Genomic DNA, 18696 nt, shown 5'->3' with positions numbered 1-18696 from the left:
GGTAAAAACATGAGTGTCAAAGTCAACATCACTATCTGGGAGGCACATAGTGAAGTACAGACCCCTTCATTAGATTAAAATTTTGTTGATAAAGACATTAAATTCATATACTGAGACCCCTGAAAGGCATCTGTGTTGTCCTTGTTTTAACAAGAACCTGATGAAACCCATTTCTACCAAGTGACTGTAACCGATGACTGGCAGACCTCAAAAAAAACATCACAAAGAAGGAACCAAAACACAAACCCAAGCATTATTCAACACTTTTTGTGATAAAAACAATGGCTAAAAGCACAACTCAAAGCAGCAAGTAAACAACAAATAATGGCAAAGTGAAAACAGCTGTACAGAGTGGTGTGAGCCTTTTAGTAAGCTGCATCCATAAAAGCCCCAAAGCATGTTTTAATCCTGTCAAACTCTAGATGATATGTCCCAAACCAAGCCAAAACTGTGGAAGGGGGAACTGCAACTCCCTCAACTATAGAAACAAACATAAACTCCCACCCAGCACATTCTGGAAAGATTAAGGAATTGTGACAGACTTCCTATTTAACAAGCTATCAAAGAGAGGTTTGGATGTGGAGTCATTTTTATCAACACATATGTCACTGACAAAAGCAATTCAGGAACAGTATGTGCTTTTCTGGCATCCCACATTAGAAGAAAAAGGAAACTATTTTAAAAAAGGGTATGTACAAAAAGTAAACTACAAGATATATTTGAAGCCTGGGTGAGAGAACTGAAGAGTTTGTTTAGGTTATCAACATAACCCCAATTAGTCAGCTGTAACGCAGACAAAGTCAGAATTTAATAGCTCCTCCCAGAATTACTTATTAATTTGTAGAAAGCAGAAAGAAAGGCTCAATCTCTCCAAAGGAAGCTGGAGGTGTTTAGCTTTGTTTACATTACCTAGCACAACACATCACTTTCTAAACTGAAGCTAGAAGATCCCAGCTATAATTTGGAGTGATGTCATGTCCACATTTTTAAAGTGACACCAAGACAATGTTATCTTTACCATACATAACATGCTCTGGACAGTAAAATAACAGCAAGTTGAAAACTACTTTTCCAGAAAAGTTCTTTGGACCTATCAATGTATAAGACCTTGTTTCTGAGTTGCTTTCTTTTCAGCTGTTACCAGACATGAACTGTGTGGCTAGAGCTGCAAAAACAAAACTTTGCCCTCTGAATTTTTATTTGCTAGACATACCTATTAAACAGCATCCAGGTTTTCGATGCTTCTGAAAGTCTGCTCCTTTCCACCCAGAAACCTCTTTACTAATCCCATTGGTGATTGCAGGAATAAAATAAATATTTCTGAACATATCAGTAACAGCTCAAATTTATTATGGCATATCTGAAATTCACCCCAACCATAACAATCTCATTATAAGCTTGAAATTAATTATAACTTAATTAATATGAATTAATTAATTCATATTAAATATATGAGAATACCAAATCTCTCATTCTCTTAGGCCACTGTAATGTTCCAAATACTTACATCCACCAGTTTCCGTATGTGCTTGTTGATGACTGTGGGGTCAGGCTTAGGTACCACTCCAGATGCCCACTCCAGTGGCACTACTGGCTTGTTGGGGGTGGTCGGGGAGGTAGGCTGCTGAGAAATGGACCAGAACACAAGGATTTTCAAATCTGAATTAAGAAGCTGAATTTCCCATTAAAAGCAGCTCAAAATGTCAGAGCCACAACCACAAACTGCTGGAGTTACTCGTGCCGTAAAAATGTGCTTAGCAAAAGATCAGACAAGGTTTTAAAGGGCTGCTTGTCCTCACAAAGAGCTTCAGCCAGGCTCTCTGTGGCACCTCGCAGCTCCACTGCTGCCCCCCAGGCAGCTCAGAAGCAAACCCAAGCAGTCTTTCCTCACTGACATCTCCAGAGGGTTCAACAGCAACGAGACTTGAAGGAAGAGGGACGGAAGGAAGGCCTGTAGGGTTTGTGAACACACTGGGTGTCAGAAATAGGTGGGCCCAGAAACCTGCTTTGCTCCTCAGTAAAACCTCTGAGGAGATCACCACAGTCTCCTCCAACTCCCTGCTGGGGGGACCCTGCCCAGAAGCCACTGCCACAACCTGAATAAATTCATGCTCCTGCTCTGTGTGGCACCAGCAAGACAGCAGGATGCAGAAACAGGGGCAGAATTGTGCTCAGCAATCCCACTGGTTTCCAGCTGAGATGTGCCAGGATGCAGAGCTTGATTCATTTAGGCAGCTTGGGTAGAAAGGCTCTAACCTTTGACTCACTCTGCAGATAACACCAGACAGACTATTTTATTTTAAAAATGTCTTGGTCTTGACAAAATAGTAGCTGACAGCTCACTGGGTGCACAGAGCTCACAGCCTGACTCTCTCCACACCACTACAGTGCTTTGGGAGAAGCTCTGGAATGCAGCTCAGATTCTTCACATAGAAAATAAAGGACAAACCTGAACACATTCTCAGGTAAGGATTCAAAAATAACTAGTTAGCATGAAAAAACTGCAAGGCAAACCGGCCTTTCCCTGCATCTGCCACTGGATATCTAGCAGGCGGAGCAGTGTCAAGCAGAAAAAATGGATTGGAAGGGAGAGTGTCCACAGTCTCAGAAGGCCCCTGTGTTAGCTGATGAGCAAAGAATCTGGGTCTCAGTTGTTTCGCTCTCAATTGGTGTGACTTGAAAGAGAGACAATTAAGACATGTAAAGATGTTACACATATCATTGTGTGTAACAATGGTATTGTAGATTTGACATCCAGATGAGAAATGGTCACAGGTTCATATTTTGCTGTGTTTGGTTGGAAAAGAAAAAAAGGATTTTTTAGTGAGTTGCTTTATTAAATTGTTTTTCCTTTTTCAAGTGTTAGAACAGCTTTTATAAATGCCTTGATAGATTTTGACTTATACAAGTGTGCACAAGTAAGTTTGGGAGGAAAACACCCCTATATCAACAAAATTCAATTTCCATAAGAAGTACAGTGAACCTGGACATCCAGCTCTATCTGCCAAAAGCACTGACTCAAAGCATCTGTACTAAAAGTGTCAGTGTGGTGCTAGACTACTGAGACCTCACAGGGAGCTTTTACCATCTGCTGGTCTGAGTGCAGAAAGAGACTGAATCCACTGGAGCCTTCCTCTTCCTTCTGGGCTATTTCATTTGAAGCCTCATTAAATTTTTATGTTTATTTGACAAGTTGCAATGAAATCCTCATATTATTGACCACCAGCCAAAGGGAAATATTTGTTCCTTCTATCGCGCTCATAGACTCAAATGAACAATTGTGATTTTATTTATGTATTTGAAATGCATGCTATGAGGAAAGGGGCTAACTGGTTGTCTAGAGACTACCAAGCTGAATTTATTAAATGTTCCAAAACACTGAATCTGGTCATGTAGTTTGTGATTCAGACTCTATCTCCCATTTATTTCACCAGCACAGCGACCATGGTGTTGTAGACTGAGGAAACATTTTCAGATGTTTGCAAACACCTCTATATTTTGGCATTTAAATGAATTCTACTGAAAACAAAAAAAAAATACTGAAGTGCATCACCAGTGGTATAATTGTACCAGGCAGAGTTGTCCTCGTGATAATAGCTGTATTAGTAAAAACTCCCAACAAGAATGGGTATGGAAATGCAGGACACTGTGACAAGGAGGTGCTATGCAACAACTGGTGGTCATTCCTCAGTGTTTTTTTAGCCTTCTATACTGACTGAAGAGTCTCCTCCCAGTTTTAGCAGAAGGAAAGTCTTGCTCAAGTCCTCGTTGAGAGGAGACTCATATGCTCACAGATCAGCTCCACTTTTGCCTTGGAAATGATTGCAGCAGCATGAGGCATTTCCTCCACAGTGCACCTGCATGGGAGTGGCACCATAACAACAAATTGAGGAGCAGTTGGAATGACATAACTACTCTGTCACGTTGCCTTTGACAAATTTTTCCACATACAAAAGCCCTACAGATTCTTTCCCCTCTAACAGAGCCTGTGTGCTTTGGCACTCCATTAAAGAGAAGCAAGCTTCAAATAGTCCTGCTTCTGTCAATTCAGCTGCAGCTTTTTGCCCATCAGGGTGCTGCAATAGCTCAATGTCACTGGCTGCTCATTGATCCTGATGCAGAAGTCTCCCACAACTGTTAAAGTTCACAGCATTGTTTACATTGCTTTTGTCTTGCTTCAAGATCAGGCTGGAGATCAAAGCAGCAATGTGGTAATTTTCTTCATTTACAGTAGCGATCCATTAATCCTTCCACAGCATAAGGCTGTAACATTTCAACTTTGCTGGCAGTAATGAGAGCATGAGGGACCCAGAGCGACTGAAATAAACAGCAACTGTTGTGGTCAAATTGTATCCAACAAGGACTGAAGATTCAGTAATGAAATTTCAAGTGTTCAAGCTGCTCTAATGTTGGAAATATTCATTAGTTTCCTTATCATTGCTCAAAATGCATCATAATGCATCATTGGGAGCACACACATAGTCCTCAAACTGGTCCTCCAAGAGTGATTAACAATTTTAAACTCCAGAGAAGCCTTATACTTGGAAATTAAAGAGTTCTGCTTCCTTGCTTGCTTTCAAGAATGCTTCAAAACTTTAAAAAGTACTGGAATGCATCATCTCAGACTCCTGGATCCTGCTCTCACCCCCTGCAAAGCATTTCCAGCCACCCTCAGCTCCTGCTGCTGTCAGACTTGAGAGGGCTCAGCATGAGAGCATCACAGGCAGGATATGAAAGGTATGTTAACACACTGAAGAAATGCTCAGAAGAAAGCAGAGTCCTCAGCCTTTGGCAGCAGAAGAAAGATTAATATTTGAGGTGAAATTCAACTATTAATTATGAGATTTATCTGTATCCTTGGACTTTCAAAAATAAAGAAAAATGCGAGAAAGCATTATCTTTAGTTGCACACAACCGAGTAAAGATTAATACGTATTGTCATCTGTTTAAACATTGCTTGAGAGCCCAAGATGAAGCCAATTATACCTAAGCAAACAGTTTTAAAATTTGTAATTATTTGCGTTGCCTTAAACAAATCTTTTAACTCAGTGTTGTTCTATGTAACTGCACCAGCATCCAGAAAATCAGCTAAGGGTCATGCAATAAATAATTGATATAAACTTATATAGGATATATCTAAAGTAGAACTTTGTTTCCCAGGACTTACAGAGATTTTGTTGAAAAATAATTAACAGTGAAGTCTGGCATGTTCCACTATTTATTTCTCCCAGTATGCACTAAAAATTATAAATAGTGCCTGTGTTTTCTACACAAGCATAACCCTAAAAAGCTTTATGTACATATTAATAAGAAAACACATTAATTGTAATTTAAAAGCTTAATCAACTGCATGCAGACAAAATAAGCAATATATCAAAATACAGTAAAAGATTACATACAGATTTGGAGTTCCTTGGCTCCAGCACCAGTGAGAGCTTGTAGATATCATCCTCAGTGTGGTAGAGGTCCAGGGACAACTATATGTAAGAAAGAAAGGAAAACAGTAATGTTTATTAGACTGGGTTGGATATGACGGGTCTGTAAGCTGATATATACCTCCCACTGAAGGTAAGTACAAAGTTTTGCTCCTCTGAGTTGAGGAGAAGTGCCAAAGCCGTGTGCAGCTGATGCAGAAAAGTGTTCCTATGAGAGCAGTCCCGGTTTAGCCCAGCTGGGCCTGCTGCTGGTCACCTCTCAGCAAGTAAAGGCAAATTGCCTTCCAGCTCTTTCTAGGTAAATTAAAGATTTTTCTATCATGATCTCATTCTTTTCCCTAGTGGATTTATTGAGGAAAAAAGGAAGTACCTAAATATGCTTGAAGTAGGATGTTTTCACTTTGGCAGCTGGGGTCTTGCACTGATCCATCAATATCTGCAGTAAATTCCTTCTCTTTTGGAGTGATGGAGGGAAAGGTAATCAACACTGTAGCTAACATTTTGCAATGAGAGGAAAGAAACATTTCATGTTTCCTGTGGTCATGTTCCTGCATTAAATAGCTTTGAAGAATTGACACGATCTGAAGTTATCATCCACCTTGCAAATCCCCAGTTAAGCTAAGATTGAGTTAAAAGGATGTTCCCAAGCAGACAGATAGAATTACTACTGCCTAAATGACTGTGACAGAAGGTTATTTTTAGAGAATCTGAAGTGCCAAGTAAGTAGCAAGCAGGACCAGTGACACCTACTGCAGAACCAGCTCTAGGAACCACCCTCTTTCAGGCACAATTTTGTGCAATGAGTAAGACACAAGTTGTGCCCTTTCCCAAGATAGGTTACCAAAACAAACACATGGTTTTAGAGAAGTCTGGAGATCACATTATTCATTTTGTCTAGCTGAAACACTGCTGATTTTTGCACTTTGTAATTAAGGGCACAGTGAAAAGCTGTGAATCCTGCAGGTTCCTTTACCCAGCCAGCATGCTGCTGTCACTTTAGGCTTAGTAAGGGCCTGTCCTAAAGACAAAATGGAACCAGCAAGTGCTGTACTATATGCTGTTCATGTGGTAAGATGCCCAGTGACTGTGTTCTGAGGTTCCTTGGTGGCATAAAATGAGCAGCACTCAGCTGGAGCACATGATGGTATCAGGTCAGACTGGGAGTAAGAGCAGAACTGGTAGATCAAAAGGTGTTGTCTGGGTCCTGTGGAAGAGCACAGTTTTCTCAGCAGGTCAGATGAACTGGGTGTGGATCTGGGAGAGGAAATGTATTAGTATTTATTGAGCAAGCTTGTATCTCTCCCTCCCTGAACTACATGAACTTATCTTAAGCAATGGATATAACTTCATTAGGCACAATGTGTAAGCACACAGTGGACAAGTTATTGTCTAGTCCAGAAGTTTCACACATTAGCGCAAAAATTACAAGCACGATGACTGTGCAGTTATGTAAGCATTCATTTTATATTTTATTTCCAGTTTTCCTCTGACAAATAAAGTATAATAAGAATTTTCCTGGAATAAGCTTTACAGTGAGTGGCAGTTTCTATTCTAATTTGACTATTATTGCTGTTTTTCTGAGCAATTTGGAGGGGCATTGAGAAAGGTAGGGGAGTGATCAGAAATGCATGACTTTTTTTTTCATTATAAGTGAAACTCACTGAACACAAGTTAGGGAGGGTGACTTTCAGTTTGATTGTTTAGGTGGTTCTCATTCTCTTCACTAGACTGTACAAATGACTGGGACTTTCCAGTTATTTGCATACAGTCTCAGAACAGGTTAGATAAATAGATACTGAGATATAAAAATAGCGAGGGAAAAATGGTGGCACCAAATTAGTTTTAACACAGTTCATATAAATACACTGTGGTCTAGTTGAGAAACTGAGATCCATTTCCAATCCACAGAAAAAGATGAAATATGAACCCAGAGGGTTTTTTTTCACATTGTGAAAAGAAAACAAACAGTTTGTGCAGATATACTGCACAGCAGGCAAGGTCATTCCTTAAGCATCCTTACCAAATACAAGTTTTCTAATGGCAAAACTGTCATTAAAGCTGGATTTCCTCTCTGCTGCAATGCTTGTGTTTAGGTCCTCTTTCACTACTTCTTAGCTCCACATTTTGGATTCCGGGAAGCAGTACAGAACCAGGTACAAGGTTTGGTGAAAGAGGAGCAAGTGTGGCCAGTAAGTCAGGAAAAGAGGAATAATCACAGACTAGGAGCAATCATGCACTGAGAAGTGAGTCCGTCTTCATGTAACATACTCTGGCTCACTGGAAGCTGAATTGTAACACATTTACTTCACTTGCCCATGCAGCTCAGACTCACACAGCACAGGGCAGGATTGCATCCGCCTCAGCTTTCGCAGTCTCCTGTGCCAGTAAACCTGGCATGTGTCCCTGCTGTCCATACAGCAAACCTTTCCTCTGTTTGTGGCATGCTAAATCCCATGCAAGATGCTGGCTTCTTTCAGCTGTTTGTTCAAAGCTAAAATTCTGCAAGCTAGAAGCTGACTTTTTATGCTTACCAAAAGATGAGGTGGGGTGGAGAGGTGTGGGGACGGGGGGAAAGCAGATTTCTAAGTTTGTGTGCAGACATTTAAGGCACGAGAGGACCAGCTTTCCAAAATGTTGACCAGCAGCTACCAATGAAACCAAGAGTCCTCTCATTCCCCATGAATCCTTTTGGTCTATACTCAAAACTACAACTTTAAAATGCCTGTAAGCCCCTTGAGCAATTGGCCTGAAGTTTACTACCCACGTCTCACCCAAGCATTTAACCTAAGTTCTCACTTCATAGCTCTTATCAAAGTCTCCCCACACATCACCATTTCCAAGCCACTTGAAAGGCATCATCTCCCTGTTAGAGCAAACAGGACTCTACCACTGAGGAAGAGAAAAACCAGGCCTCATTCCCACATGCCCATGAAATGCCCATTTTATCTTTTTGTGCAAGTTGTTGGACTAGCAAAGCAGTACCCAGTGATTCTCTTGACAAGCAAGCACAGGCCAGGCACTTGCTAAGTGCTGTGTAAAAGGCAGCACTGCAAGGGAGGGAGGCCAGGCAAGAGATTTACACATTCCTTATCAGGACAGGAGACCGACTGAAAGCTTGTCCAGATAGAAGCTGCTCAATGGGAAAACAGCAGAAGGGAACAAATGGTTGGGTCAGCCAATTCACACACAGCTGGAAAGCATTCTATACATTTATATACATTTACTAGATTTGAAGGGGAGTTTCTCTAAATAAAGTAAAGATGGAAAATTTTTTACAGTTGACATTAGAGAGATAAGACCCAGCAATAAAAGGAATGGTTAATTCTTCACGCTCTGAAAACCAAAGATGACGTAGGCAGCAGGGGAGGCTAAATCTGCTAAAAGACCATTTGCACATAGCAAGGTCAACTGGTTTTAGCTGTCAGTTCTTGTCAGCTTTGGGTTGTTTGCAACCCTTTTCTTCTCCTCTTTCTCTGAACCCAGACCCAAAAGAAATTGAAAACTTTCTTTTCAACAAAAAGATAGACAGACATATTTAATCTACAATGTAAGTCCATTATTACTATTTAAGAGACTAAAATAATAAAAAAAAAGTATTGTATTCTTATACACAGGTAAGGAAAAAATCTACATACAGGAAGAAAAATGAGAATATTCATATTGTGGTATGTATCAAAATTCCAGTCCGGGAACTTTTGGTAGAAATTTGTTGGTTTTTCCCTTTCTAGAAGTCATCATTTTAAATCAATACTCCCACACTATCAAATGCTCTTGGTCCACAGCTTCACTTCCTGTGACTGATGTGAAGACAGAATTACCCCAGAAAGGTTTAAGGTTACCTACACCTGTCTACCTTATTTATAACCCTTGATCAGGTCTGGAATCAACATTACAGAATGCAACTTCATTTTTTTACAATCAGCTTAGCTCAACTGTAACGAAGTCATCAGAGTTATATTATGAATGAATGCATCAGAATATCGTGAGCAAGTACCCATCATGTACTCAATTACTTCTCCTAGTAAATGGTGTACACTGAAAGAAATACAAAAATACAAATAAAATCTGTCATTTTGCTGAAAACAAAGAAAACAAGGAAAAATATTTTTTAAAAATTGAAAAACAGATATGCTATGTGAGCTCAGGCTGATACAATGATGACTATATGAAGACCTGCAAAGTCTTAAAAGAATCCTTAGCTTTCTGCTCATTTTGGAAAACAGGCTATCACCAAGAAGACAGAACAGCTAATGAAAGTGGTAGCAGCAGTTCAGCTTCCATCTCTCACTTCACATTGTCTAATTTCTACCCTTTTGGACTCACTATTTCATTGCTCAGTTCCCTAAAGCCTGAGGTTCCGCTTCCCCCTATTCAAAGACAAGCTTGCAAGAAATGACCAGGAAGGGAAAGGGTGTCACAAGAAAGCAGCTCTCAGTCCCTACAAGAGCAAAACAAGATAGTAATACCTTTATAGTTCAAAATTTAAGTTAAAGGATTGTTGCAGGGGTCAGCATCTGGTGCCTGCTCTTTCCTGACCCAGTAATCAGGATTATGACTTGTTCCCAGGTTGTTCCACACAGGGCACAACTGAAGAAGATTTTCCAATTTCCCCAAACTTTCCCAGTCCTCACTGCAATGAAGCCATAGGTATATCCACACCATCTTGGTTTGCCCAAGCTCAGGCTCATATTTGTCAGCTTCCTGAGTGTAAAACTCTGTACCTGAACAGTCCCAGTATAAATCCATCACATTTTTATTTACTGGACAGGAAGGGTACTGTGTCACATGGAAAGCACAGGGGAACAAAGAAAGAATGATACTCAAGCTAGAATTTCTCTTGTGTGTTGATGCCAGCATGTCAGCCAGTCATTCCAGAGGAGACATAAGCCTCCATTCTAGGTAGTCAGAACTGAGATTTTACTACTCCTAACATAAATACAGCCCTCCATCTGTCATTCTTAAAAGAGGTAACTTATAACAATCCTGCTGCTGCTTCCAGCCCTCACATACAACTGTAGTAAAACTCTTTGACTTTCTTAACACCTCATGTGAACTTGTTTCTGTTTTGGATTTTTTTCCCCTTTTCTTTTTCAAAGCTGAGATAACAATATGCACTTAACTTTATAGATATGAGTATTCCTAGTGACACTCAACATTTGAATCACAGCAGTGAATTGAAATGTGTTCAATACTTACGGTTAGCAGGTTAATTAAATCCAAATTAGGCTCTAAATGATGAGAAGCAGTTTGCAGGGAAACCAGTTCACTCAAGGTGATGGAAAGCTGCTGCATTTTCACTATGTTAACTTTGTTCTCATCTATCCAATCAGGAAAAATGACATGGACAGCAATCAAGTCTTTCAAATGGACTCCTAAAATAGGAATTTTGAAGCCAACACAGTCAGCAAATGCCTTGCGGTAGTTGCAGTAGTTTCCATTGGAAGAGACCAGCTCTGTCATTTCGTTCCAGTCCTACAAACAGCCAGAGAAGCAAGTCCATGTGAAAGCATTCATTGCATTTCCTTAATCTTTTTAAGTGAGCACAGCTCTTGTCAAGGTGTGGAGAGTGTTAATTTTCTCTCTGGCACAGGCAATCAGCCAGGGGATCTCTGTGAGCTTATCCTGCTCCACTGGGAGGAGTGCAACCAAGTGCCTTTCAGGATGCTCTGCCATGAACCAAATACTGTGCTGGTGAGACACCTGCACTGCAGAGCTCATCAGACCGAAAAGAGGCGACGTTCACCTCAATATGTCTGTGTTCTGGAGTCCATCATACCTTTGTGACTTCCGAGGACAGATGAGAATGAGTCTCCTTCAGGCGAGAAATAGAGCTGTGGCTTAGACCTCCCACAACTGCCATCAGTGTGTTGAAGTTCTGGAGGTGAAGGAGCTTCTGCAGGAGAGATTAAACATGCATAATTAAAAATTAATATTAAACAAGTAGCAGCTACCCAATGTCACACACAAGTTAAAGAATATGACCCATCATGGCTAAAGCAGAAATCACTAAACCTGGACACATAACAGAATGTTTCAACATTTCATTTTTTAATTAGCTTAGCTCCAGAAGAAACAATTGTGACAGTTGCCAACTGGAACACAACAAATAAAAATTATTAGAAAGTTATGTCTGCTAGTTAAAAAATGCAGGTGCACAACACCTGAACCAGAAATATCCTCCAGTGCTCTTGAACAGCACTGAGGAAATAACACAAAGAGCATCAGCTAATTTGTTTACTGTAATCTCCACGTGTATTCCTGCTTTGTACTGGAAGAAAAAGACTCATCTGCAAGACTTACCTGTGCAACATTGATAAACTTTGTGATTACTTCTGCTCTTTGCTGGGGTGTTGGTTTGCTGAGAACCATGAGCTGGACCCATTTAGAGATACCATTAAATAGAGCAATAGATCTCTCCAAAGTAGGATTGTTTTCCAAGCAGCCATGGATCACATAGCTTTGGTAGTCTGTGAACTAAGAGAAAAGACACAGTGAAAAACGGAGAAAAACAGTGGACAAACTGGAGAATCAACTTGAAACTTTGATACTTTTCTTTTTAAAGCTTCTCTTGTTTACAAAGTGACCATGACTCAGGGTCAGCAGACCCTGTTGTACAACAGCTCTTCCTTAAAATATTTTCTGCTGGTTTTTTGGTGTGGCTTTTCCTTAAATGTCAACTTACAACTTGTTTGTGTGTTAGGAAATACAGAAGCCTTCAAGATGAGTGTGATTGCTACTCCCATCTTTCCTGTAATTTACACAACACATTTTATTCTGTGTAGTTACATTTGACACCTTCAAGCCATGGTACTCTACAGGATCCCAAAAATTAAACTTCCCTAAATGTTTGAAAAGCAGTTTTCAGCTGTCCCTTAAAGGGAGGCTTTCAGTAACTTATGATATAGTTTTAGGTTGTGTAGGGAGTTGCTAGTGATGCCACACACGATGGGTTTAGCTGATCAAAACCAGCCTGTTAGAAAAACATATGAGGGTATATACTCTAAAACATCAAATGCTTGTCTCCTAGCTTCAGATAAACCGTATTTTAGTGTTCAAAATATTTATTTTTTTGTTATAGTTAACACTGCCCTTCCTTCTCCCCCATTTTATTAAGTAGGTAAAACCAAAGACAGAATTCAGTCCAATCATATTCTACAATTATGTATATTTGTGAGAACAGGTAGTGCGAGATTAATTAGCTGTCACTGGCTGCAGAGAATCATCTGTGATAGCAGAATTCAAGCTGAAGAATTAACAGAGAAGCAAAAAAAAAGAAAATTCATTGCAGGTTTGAGTTTTCTTCCTGGAAGCCCCAAAGGACTTCAAATGCATCTTAAATCTAATTAGAAACCCATGCCTTTTTTCTTGTCCTTCCCTCCTTCTTTGAGGTTAGCATTGCACAGATCACAGTAGGGTGTTTTCCTATGATTTGAAGTTACTCTAGACTACACTAGAACATTATTAAGCAACATCAAAAGTGATTCTATTTAGACTGGTCTCAGCTCCTCATTGATCTCTTTTTCCTTCCTCCCTTGAAACAAAAAAATACCCTCATACATTTTTCTTAGTTTGAGAGTTTGATTTCTCTCATGCTCCTAAACACTAAAAAAAGTCTCATTTGTCATCCTGAGAACTTACTGCTTCCATTTGCCACCTGATACAGTAACATCATGTGACCCTTTCATATGGATATTTGCCAGCAGAAATCAGCATTTCTTTTGGCATTTGTCTTACTAATTTGTTTTGTTTTAGCTTCAACTTTAGTTTTCATCCACTTTTGCCTCTTGTCTTTGTACAATCCTCTTAGAAAAGAAACAACTGTGCCTGAACTTCCCTCAGTGTCAAAAATCATCAGGAACAGAGAGGTCAAGGAAGTGTGTGGCTATGTATATCATATGAGAGACTGCAAAGATTCACTACATTGAAATGTTGAGGAAAAAGTCATAAATGTGAAACCATGTTAACAGTCTTTAAAGACAGGCTCCCAATTGCAAGTGGCAGAGTTGTGGGCTTCTTACAGAAATTCTCCTAAAAGATTTGTGCTCCAGAAAAGTGAGATGTTCAGCTAGCTCGATGGGCTCCAGATGGTCAAACAGTAGGCAGGCTTTTCCTTTCTTGGAAATCTTCTTCCTCTGTGTAACTCTTCTCATCCAGTCATAGGAAGGACTGCAAGAGAATAGGAATAAGTCCCAGTTCTGTTTGGGTGTGTGTCAGCATAGCCAGCAGTTGGAATGTATCGTGTAAAATTGATCACAGAAGGACCATGAGACTTCTGGTCTGTGACATCCAGCACATGACAAACATTTAGAATAAGACCTGCTCAGGAGTGTAACAGAAGATAGGAGTTTTGGGTGCACTACTCCAAGTGATAAATAATAGCAGGTGTCTATCACAACAAATGGATGACACATTCTCCCCCGTGATAGAGGAAGCCATAATTAAGGATGCTTTGGAAATACAAGAACAGTTCACAACAAATTCTGATACAGAATAAAAACATACTTGAATAACATCAAGGACTGATTTTTCCTCTGTAAGTCCACAGGTCCCTGAAGTAATGGAACAACAGAGACAGCCAAGTACTGTGCATATTCCATATTTTAAAAGAAAATCTACAATATCAGATGAGATGCTAAAGCATGTCTGGTGATGTTTAGAAGGTTACATTTATTCCAGCTTTACAAGGAAAGGGTAGTTGTAATTATTTTGATGTAATGCAACTATGTTATCAACATACATGAATGCTAAAAATTCTCCAGTTAAATAATAGAAAATATTGTAAAAAACTAACAGATTACTGATGAGAGGACAAGAAAGCTTCCCTGAGATGATCTAAGATTTACACAGCATATCAGTCACTACATTGCTTGTTATTTTGCATGAAAACTTGTAGAAAAAAGTAATACTAATCACTTAATTGGCACTTGCTTTGTCAGAAAAATAATTTATTTCCTGTTTATGTGAAAAATTTACATACAGATAGAAATCTTTACTGTGTAACTATAACTTCAAATTTCCAGTACCTTCAAATTTAAAGACAATTTTGCAAGTGCTTTTTTTACTCTCTCGAAATCAAGATGGGCCTTAATATTTTTATACTTTGTACAGAACTAGAATTCTGCTGTTTCAGACACAAAGACATCCTTGACATGACGTCCTTACATGCTGGAGATATCAATAAGATGGATGTGATCCTCATATCCAAGCTGGCTGGCTACTTCTTGAAACTCTTCAGTCAAACGAATCAGCCCAAGATCCAAGTTAAACTCTGCAGGAAATTCCAAAATCCAGTATCTGAAATCCATAGACAGCAGTCAAGAGATGCCCAGAGACTCGGGTATAACGTTCAATGGCTGCATATATTTTACAAGCATTTTTTTAATAGGACTTCTTTCAGATCCACTGTTCTTTAGCCAGAGAGAGTGAACTCAGCCTTTTCTTCTGTAATTGAAGTGGCAAAAGCCAGTTTATCTTTTAATTTTTTTTTTTTCTCAGCTCACAACAGCACAACAAATTGGCATTCTATTGAAATGCAAAATTAAAGTGCTGTCTCAGGTGACACCCACAGAAGGCACACACGGTGTCCTGACTCAGGCTTCCAGGACACTCAGGTGGCACTTGCACTTAGTCCCTGTCCAAGAGAGGCAACTTGAAAGTGCAAATGTGCATTTGAGCGGCAGCTGAACCACAATAACCATGTAAAGCAGATGTAGTCCACAGGAGCTCACATGTAAACCATGAAAGCCCCCTCCTCTATGTGAGGGGGAGTGGAAAAGGCTTTGTCAGCCCTGACTTCAGTAACCCCCCTCACCTTTCTTCTCAGCCATGTAACTTCCATGGAGGAAGGAGGGAAAAACATTTGAGTGAAGCAAGTTAAATAATGATTACTTAAAAATTCATGCTTTCTCTTTTACAGGGAAATGTCCCTATGCAAGAACAGCCCAACACATGAAAGCTTTCCCATGGAAACAAGGTTGGAGCAGCTGGTGCCAGGTTTGGAATGCACCCAGTGTGTAACTACTTCATTGCTAGCACACTCCTGTCACCATAAACTATGTAGGGATTGCAAGGGATTGCATGAACTGAGGTCCACAGCACAGAGGGTTTTCTGCTCCCACACTAAGTTACACCTTGGAAGCAAAATGCGTCTGTCCTCTGTGTGGCACTGAACTTGTCGCCCTCTGAGAGGCTGATAAATCATAACACTCATTAGCCAGATAAATCATAACCCAAATTTTCCATCAACTTTTGAGCTTGATGCAATTAAGTGTCTTAAAAGCTGGGTGGCTCAACTTAATTGTTTTAAACACACAGAAATTCAGTCTTCATAGTAGAATGGAGACCAAGTGAAAAAACCCAAATAAAACAACACTGATGGCATTAACAGAACCATAAACTGAAATGCTAGAGGACCAGAAGTTCATTTACCTCATGAAGTAGCAGATTTTCAATCTGAATTCATTGCAGTTCTCCCCATCGGCATCTCTGTAAGTACGTCAGCTAAAGAAAGCTTTGTGTGCCTTGATTCAGCAATGCTGTTTTTGTTCACTGGAGGCTGATACTAGACTGGTTCAATTTAAAAAAGTATCAAACTTTTCTTCTAGAGATAACTACATTAAGCCTCTGATATTTCATTCACAGCATCATAGGCAGGAGAGACTATTTCCTGGCTGCCCCTTTTTTGATCCCCTATCAAAAATGCCTCTATTCTACAATTCTGAATATTCTGCTGAAAGGCTCCTCATCAGATCTGGCTAACTAAACATGACAATAGTTATGATTACTGAATTAAGAGGTATAAATGACATATAGGTGCTGAGATATGACTGGAAATTCATCAGTCAAAGGTCAACCTGCTGTGATACACTTGAAAAGTTATCTTGGCCTCATATTTGCAGTTATTCAAGGCTGATGCAAAGTCAGTATTCTTGTACATATGGAGAAAGCCCACAAAGTCTTTATGTGAGCATAAAGAAGCTCACAAACTTCCACCTTTAAGGTTGAAGAAAAATTCACCTCTAAACCTTGTTTGTCACTAATTTAATTGGCACATTTTTACAAGCAGTCAGGAAAGCCATCTGCTTTTGACACTGCAATGCCAATTGGCAGCACTTTGTGAAAGGATATGTGGACAGAAGCTTGCCAGCCAGCTCTGTTGAAGGCAGATACCACCGATGCATTAAAAGAAAGGTTCTTGGCAAGTGGCTGGAGCAGGGGTTGCCTTTGTCATCTGCAAAAGGGAAACAATGAGTTAGCCCCATCATAAAAGAGAGGAGATTTTATTCTTCAAGCACAGACAGAAAGGATCAAAAGTGGAAATGTTGGCTTCTTATCTAACACAAAGGTAGGAAAGAGCACCAGAGCACAAAAATGCCCCTTAAACAGTAACTTGCTGGAATGCGGTGACAGGTATTTAAACAGAGGAAAAAGTCCAAACCAGTGCAGATAACAGGCCACAGCTAAAAAATATAGGGCATGGGCAGCACTGTGCTAAACTTTATATAAAGACAGTGCCAGTAATCTAAGGGACAAATCTAAAATTAGTTCGTCAAGAGGGTGGGAAGATAATTTATGTACAACTACTTCCAATATTTATTTTATTGCAGCTTTATAGCTTTAAGTTAGCAGATAAATTCTTTTAAAAAATGGATCTGCTTCAAGGAATTCAGTGTTAAAGCAGCACCTCACATCTGTGCCCAAGGTCTCATCTCCAGCTGCCTAAAAGAGACCCTTGTGTCTTTGCAGTTTAGCCATTGAAACTTCACAGAGTTATTCCCTGGCAGACTGGCTGACCATCCCCAACATCTGCAATGCTATATTATTCTCTGTCTGACACTTCTTAAGAAGACAGTAGATGATATGATGTATGAAACAAGAGCCACACGTGGACTTTGTTTGTCAAGAGAGTGTGTTACAAGAAGAGACACACTATTTCCAACAGACAATGAGTGCATGGGCTCTGCTAATACTTTAATTAAGTTCTGGAGCAACAAGTTTGATGGTAGCCTACAGAAATGAATGTATGGGATTCACTGCAGCTGGTAGCAAGGTCTGTCCACCCATCAATTGTTCAATCTCACCTTTAGACACTTGTTTCTCTCCACGTGGCAAAAAAAATTATTTCTTCATTCCAATTAAAATCTGTCCTGCATCTCCAGGGAATCTAAATGCAGCTTTGTGAATCAAAGCCCCATTTGAAAATACTTAAGCCCATCCATGAACTCATTTGACTGCAATGTGATGTATGTCATGATTAATGGTGTTATGGATCAAGGTCTTTTTCATCACTTCTTTCCCTCTGACCTGGTACATCACATTTTAATAAGAGTAAAAAGATTACATGAGCCTTAGGTCATATTCTTGCCAATTATTGCATGATGATTTGGAAAACCTTTAAAAAAATGACTGGTCAAAACCACAGCTGTGTAACCACTCAAGACAAAGATCAATGCCAGAAATAACTCCTTGAATAATTCATCTAAACATTTCTCTTGGTAAAGGCCAGTATTTTAAAAACCACCATACCCACAATTGTGCATCATCTGTATTATGAAAATTTAATACAGTATGCATGTGATTAAAATTTTGGCTTCCATGATTCTGTGCCAAATTGAAAAGTGGAAAAATTTACAGAACAGAAATGTTCTTAGCCAAGAGAAAGACTGGCTAAACCAGAGAACAGCAGAATTGATATTAAAAGATTAATTTTAATAACAACAAAAATAATATTGAAAGAGCATACCAAACATTTCAATACAAGTGTTCAAAAGCTCATCTAATGTTGCAGCCTTTCCAAGAGTGTTTGACCCCATTGTCTTTTAATCGTTGTCAAAAAATAAGAGACATTTTCACCAAGTAGAAGGATGCTTCTTCAAATGCCCAGCTTTTTCACTTTACTTTGTTGGTTGCATTCTTAGCTGGACTTCAATGAATATCTGAAGAAAGTAAAAGAAATCATAATTATATGACATTTTGAAGAATTATCAGGATGCAATGCTTACAGTTCAACTCATCTTTTCGATAAAATGCCTTTTCCCCCACATGTTACAGAGCATGTGAAAGATTGCCATAAGCTTTCCCTATATTTCAGCTTGTGTTTCTAAGCACTGTCCAACTGTTTGTCCACTAGCACAAAATAAATCCATAGCTAGGGTCATAAAACAGAAACCAGATGGTAAATGAGGTCCTGCATGTACAATGACGCACATTTTGTTCAAGTCATTCTATTTACACTTGATAAGTCACTTTTTGTTAATAACCC

General features: G+C 39.5%; 1 protein-coding gene across 5 annotated transcripts in view; it reads right to left on the bottom strand.

Moving 5' to 3' along the window:
- The window catches only part of RASGRP3 (RAS guanyl releasing protein 3), a 58336-nt gene that overhangs the window by 9919 nt on the left and 29721 nt on the right, over nt 1–18696 (bottom strand). For 2 of the 5 annotated variants that reach the window (XM_015621758.3, XM_015621759.3), the window contains exons 2-11: nt 18178–18370; nt 16563–16665; nt 15864–15926; nt 14598–14729; nt 13454–13601; nt 11736–11909; nt 11212–11328; nt 10632–10907; nt 5400–5477; nt 1508–1624 (exon numbers count right to left, since the gene is read on the bottom strand). In XM_015621758.3, the coding sequence (XP_015477244.1) occupies nt 1508–1624; nt 5400–5477; nt 10632–10907; nt 11212–11328; nt 11736–11909; nt 13454–13601; nt 14598–14729; nt 15864–15926; nt 16563–16665; nt 18178–18247 (1278 nt within the window). In that variant the 5' untranslated portion in view covers nt 18248–18370. The remainder of the gene's footprint in view (nt 1–1507; nt 1625–5399; nt 5478–10631; nt 10908–11211; nt 11329–11735; nt 11910–13453; nt 13602–14597; nt 14730–15863; nt 15927–16562; nt 16666–18177; nt 18371–18696) is intronic. The other 3 variants (XM_015621763.3, XM_015621761.3, XM_019006006.2) reach the window with 2 other exon arrangements.

The sequence above is a fragment of the Parus major genome, chromosome 3, assembly GCF_001522545.3.
Source record: "Parus major isolate Abel chromosome 3, Parus_major1.1, whole genome shotgun sequence".
Lineage (NCBI taxonomy): Eukaryota > Metazoa > Chordata > Aves > Passeriformes > Paridae > Parus > Parus major.
The sequence above is the reverse complement of the archived record's forward strand: the minus strand, read 5'-3'. Positions and strand labels throughout refer to the sequence as shown.